We start from the raw sequence: 4734 nt of genomic DNA, 5'->3' as shown, positions 1-4734 counted from the left end.
CTGCCGGGCAGATGGACGGGGACAGACGGTCAGACAGGGAGTCCACCATCGCATATGAATCGTACAGGCGAGGAACGTTCGTGGCATTACACAAAGACCGCACAGAAAGGACGGGAAATGTCGTCAGACTGATCCAACGAGAGGTAGTAGCCAAATGTGATCAGAGGAAGGACAAAAACAAACCGGTGCACCAAATCACATTTAAACTGGTCGACCCACTTGATGCGAAATAAACGCTATTATTATTTATATTATTAAACTGACCAGTTGGAGGACCAGCTGCGTCAGCCGGGTGACGTGGGGCACAAAGTCGCGCGGCTGCAGCTGCTGTCCGCCGGCTGAGGTGTCCGGGACGGCGGCCGGTGACGACTCCTGGTCCCCGGAGCCGACAAACGCCCACCGGTACCTGACAACGGGGCAGCGGCGAGTGGGTTAGCAGAGAGCGAGATCGTGGCAGCAGGCCACAGTGCGGGTGGCATAGCAAAAGGTCAGCGGAGGAGCAGCAGCAGTTAAGGGAGAACGGGACAAAGGGAGCACAAAATTCAGGTATAATGAGGGAACAAGCATTATGCCACGAGAAAGGCGCCCTATCCTTCATTCCCCACCAAACGTTATGTAGTTACAGTTGACAAGGCTGTGACTCACATCTGGAACTGTGGCAGCCGGTGTGCGGGCAGCGTGAGGCACAGGTCGAGCAGTTTGCAGGCCTCCAGGTGGAGCTGCAGGGCTCCCGGGTGGCCGGTGGCCGACAGACCGTTACTGGAGCCCGACCACGAGCCGTCCAGCGCCGACAGCTTCTTCAGCTGCTGACTGTGGGAGGGAGTGAGATAGGGAGGTGTCAGAGCGGGGCCTGAGGAGGCCGGTACAACGACAGCTGGGACTCAGCGAAGCAAGGTAAAACATGATAGTAATGAAATATTTTATGCAAAGTTCTGGCAAAAACAAAGTTTACACTTGAAGGGATCTGCACCTGAATGATATGCATCATCTGGTAATGTGTGTAACCGGATAGCACAATGCGATCTCGTTTAATGCCGTCATCTTACAGTGCGGGTCATAAAGTCGTAGTCGTGACAGGTGATGTTCAAATCAATTAGGCACAGGAAATCTAAAATTGGATGACAAAAGAAGAGAATTAGGAGTGAATCATTAGGTGCTGGTTACGATATGGAAAGCAAAGCGTAGAGCAAAGATTGGCTACCTAAGTACCTACCTCTCCGTTCTGTTCGGGTTGCCGTAGTAAAAATAAACATAAGACGTGAACATTAATTATTTGGCCATATGTGCTCTATGAAATGGACATGAATCAGCTCCACATTGTAATATTGTGATATAACAGCGCTTATTTGGATCAAAACATTGTTGTCTTGATCACCAGACACCCAAATACATACAAACACTACCTTACCTTCACCATCTCTAACCACCGTGCCCATCGTGCCCCCCTCCCCCACCCACCCCTACCCGTCACCCTCTGTCCACCCACCTGAACTCGTCGCTCTGCATGCTGAGCTGGTGCTCCATCTGCAGCAGCACCTGAACCAGCTCGGTGATGATGGAGGGCCACAGGGATACCACGTGCCGGGACGACATGCGCAGCAGCAGCACTCGGAAACAGAGCAGCACGGCAGACTGGATGGACGGGGCCACCTGCGGCAGCCGCAGCGACTCGGCCAGCTTCTCTGAGGGACGGAGAGGCAGGGAAGGGTCACGGCCCGGACGGTATACACTATCGGGAAAGGAAGGTTAAAAACAATAAATCGTGAAAATAAGTACGAGAAATGCCATTCAGTTCATGGCTGATCTAAGAAAAACTTCATTTGAGCAAATGACGCCGCATGCAATCAATAAAATCAAATAAAACGGAAATGTCAAATACGTAGAAGTCTCATACTGAGATAGAATAGCACACAACTTCCACCTACTTCCACCTCAGCAATAAGTCGCAATGTACCCTTTTGTGGCATCATAGCCACCCACCCCACTCCGTCTCTCACCCTGGATCTCGGGCAGGTGCGGCTGGTACTGGTCCTCGTCCGAGCAGAACACCACAAACGCCAGCCGTTTGAGCAGCTGGGCGCGCAGCTCGTACTCAGCCTCCCGCGAGGAGAACAGGTTCAGCGTGCCCGGCTGCGAGACCACCACGCGCGCCAGCAGCTCCTTGAAGGTCGTCTTGTCGTGTGTCATCAGGTTGTCGATGGTAGTGCGCCAGAAAGGCAGACACTGCTCCTGCATGCTGAAGAAGGCCGGCTCGAGCAGCAGGTCGAACGCCTCGCGCCGCCACGCGCGCCGCGAGTACTGGTACTCGGAGAGCGAGGCCAGCAGCTGAGAGCACGCCAGGAACGAGGCCGTGTTCGCCGGACTGACGGACACAGAAAATAGCCAATGTCAGGGCGCGCCGATAGCGAGCAAATATGTGCTGAAAACAAAATATATCCACCGGTACAAGTGACAGTGATCATACTGGTCAGTGGTCACAAGCGATCATATTTCATTATCATGATGGTGGCTACAGAAACCCTCGAAAAGCCAAGTGACAACTGGCAATCGACTCACCTGTGCTCCTTCAGGTAGGGTGTGACGTGGCACATGACACCGGTAAGCAGCGGCAGCACTCGGTCCTTCTCGTCTGACTGGTACAGCACGTCCAGCAGCGGCGCCAGCAGCTCGGCCAGGATGCGCAGCGCCTGAACACTCCACTGGGCCGCCTCCGGGCTGTGGCCTGTCGACACGGAACAAGAGAGTGGGAGGGAGGGTTGGACGGTTATGAGGGGCTGATAGATAAAGCTGCAGTCAAGAGAACGGTTAGCGTCAGGTGGTGGATAGGATCAACTGATATACAAGAATTATCTGATACACGCGTGCCTAAAACCTTGACAAGCATTTACATCAGGTATTTATAGCTGAATATACCAGCATGGGCATTTCGATAATGAATTACATCAGGAATCAGCTGAATATCCCAACAGGAGCATTTTGATGATGAATCGGCAAAAGAATATCTGCCTGTAAAAGAAGTTAAAGATGAGGATCACAGGCTGGTATCCAAGGCGCCCGTCCAATAATCGCACTGACCGTTGCTGGTCGGCTTTCCCGGCTCGGGACTGGCCGTTTGGTCTCGCTCGGATGACCCGCCAGGCACCGCGCGCACTGCCAGGTTCCTCCGGAGCCAGGTGGTCTGCTCCAGACAGGCGCCGGCCACCGCGCTGCACGCCTCTACCAGCTGCACACGAGGGACAGGGTGACGGGGACGGTCAGTGAGCTGCACACAATGGCTGGTGAATGTAGAGGGGAGCGCACAGTGAACCCACGGCTTTAGGTAACTGGTAACCCGAGGGACTTTGGGAAACCGAAACGTAGATGTTCCATTAAATTAATCGAACCAAAGCTCTATCCCACTCTCTAGTCTCTACCTTCCTTTCCCTCGGCTCGATTCCTCACCTTGGCAGCCACATCCTGCAGGTCCCGCTGGTCCTTGCGCTCTGGCAGCGGCGGCGCGCGCTGCACGTACTCATTGAGCACTGCCAGCAGCAGAAACTGGGCCGGCGGCGTCAGCTGGCCAGCGTCGCGCAGCAGCACCAGCAGCGACGACCAGCACTCGGCCAGCGCCGGCGCCGGCACAGAGCGCAGGTGGCACAGCAGGAACTGCAGCGCCGCGCACGGCAGCTGGGAACGCTGGGCGTGGGGACAGAAAGGTTAGCGATAAGCTTGCGACATTCTGGACAACATCCATCGCAAACGAAACAGTAGCTGCAGGGATAAGGAGAGAGATGATCTTTTCTCGTCGTTTATTCTCATGATTCTCAATAGAACAGTCTCGGCGTCCTGCAACAACCCTTCCAATGACTGCCGTCCGATCCATCCAGCTCATTGACTAACTAGTCCCGGCGTTCTGAGAAGATCTGCATTCCCCACTCACGTTCAGGCCAATGTTGGGCGGCTGTTTCACCACGGAGCGGACCGTCTGTACCAGGTTATCGATGGGGATGACTCGGATAGACGAGACGAGATCCACCAGCACCAGCTGGTCGGCGCAAAACTCCGGGATGCTCTGCAATGCGGACAAACGGCGATATCATAAAGGAACTGAGATCACCAAGACGGAAACAAAACGGACCGTAACCGGCAGATTTATGGCAGCTACATTTCATGGTCCTAGTGAAGGAAGAGTTCAGTTGCACGACAAAACTAGCGTGTTTCTACGACATTAAATGATAAAATAATGCCAAATTTATTACGGCCAAATTATTGTATTTGACGCGGTATACACCATTGGCAAATGAAGTAACTAGGTGAAACAAAATCAGCGTTCCGTCTAAATCGGCCACTGTCAGTATGCACGCAATACCAACAGCAACACAGGACCCAATGATTCCACCGCCACCATCCGCACCTGTTTGGGCTGTCCGCGCAGGCGGCGCTCGTGCCAGGCGGCGGCCACGGCGGCCACAAAGTTGGCCGGGTGGTGGTGCGATATGGGCGACAGCAGCTCCAGCACCTGCTGCTTCACCATGCGCGGCACGCCCAGGATCCACGACGGAGACTCGCTGCAAAGTGGGGCGCAGATGGAAGGGAACCCGTCAACATATTGTGTAACTACAAGAAGATCATGGTTGGACGAGGCGAAACCAGGTTGGATACTCAAACAAGTAAGTGCAATGACAACTGGGTACATTGAAACATATCGACTACTGCAATGACAACGACAAGACACACATTACATCAAACGTTTTA

The 4734-nt window shown here is 53.9% G+C and overlaps 1 protein-coding gene across 1 annotated transcript in view; it reads right to left on the bottom strand.

Annotated features, from left to right (window-relative positions):
- Positions 1 to 4734, bottom strand: part of LOC122363492 (protein dopey-1-like) — a 38418-nt gene that overhangs the window by 2128 nt on the left and 31556 nt on the right. The window contains exons 28-36 of the mRNA XM_043332799.1: positions 4394 to 4547; positions 3920 to 4051; positions 3442 to 3675; positions 3076 to 3223; positions 2557 to 2722; positions 1998 to 2362; positions 1487 to 1682; positions 646 to 810; positions 265 to 406 (exon numbers count right to left, since the gene is read on the bottom strand). Coding sequence (XP_043188734.1) covers positions 265 to 406; positions 646 to 810; positions 1487 to 1682; positions 1998 to 2362; positions 2557 to 2722; positions 3076 to 3223; positions 3442 to 3675; positions 3920 to 4051; positions 4394 to 4547 — 1702 coding nt within the window. The remainder of the gene's footprint in view (positions 1 to 264; positions 407 to 645; positions 811 to 1486; positions 1683 to 1997; positions 2363 to 2556; positions 2723 to 3075; positions 3224 to 3441; positions 3676 to 3919; positions 4052 to 4393; positions 4548 to 4734) is intronic.

Source organism: Amphibalanus amphitrite, unplaced genomic scaffold (assembly GCF_019059575.1).
Source record: "Amphibalanus amphitrite isolate SeventyFive unplaced genomic scaffold, NRLGWU_Aamphi_draft 000624F_arrow, whole genome shotgun sequence".
Taxonomy (NCBI): domain Eukaryota; kingdom Metazoa; phylum Arthropoda; class Thecostraca; order Balanomorpha; family Balanidae; genus Amphibalanus; species Amphibalanus amphitrite.
This window is presented reverse-complemented; position numbering and strand designations above follow the sequence as displayed.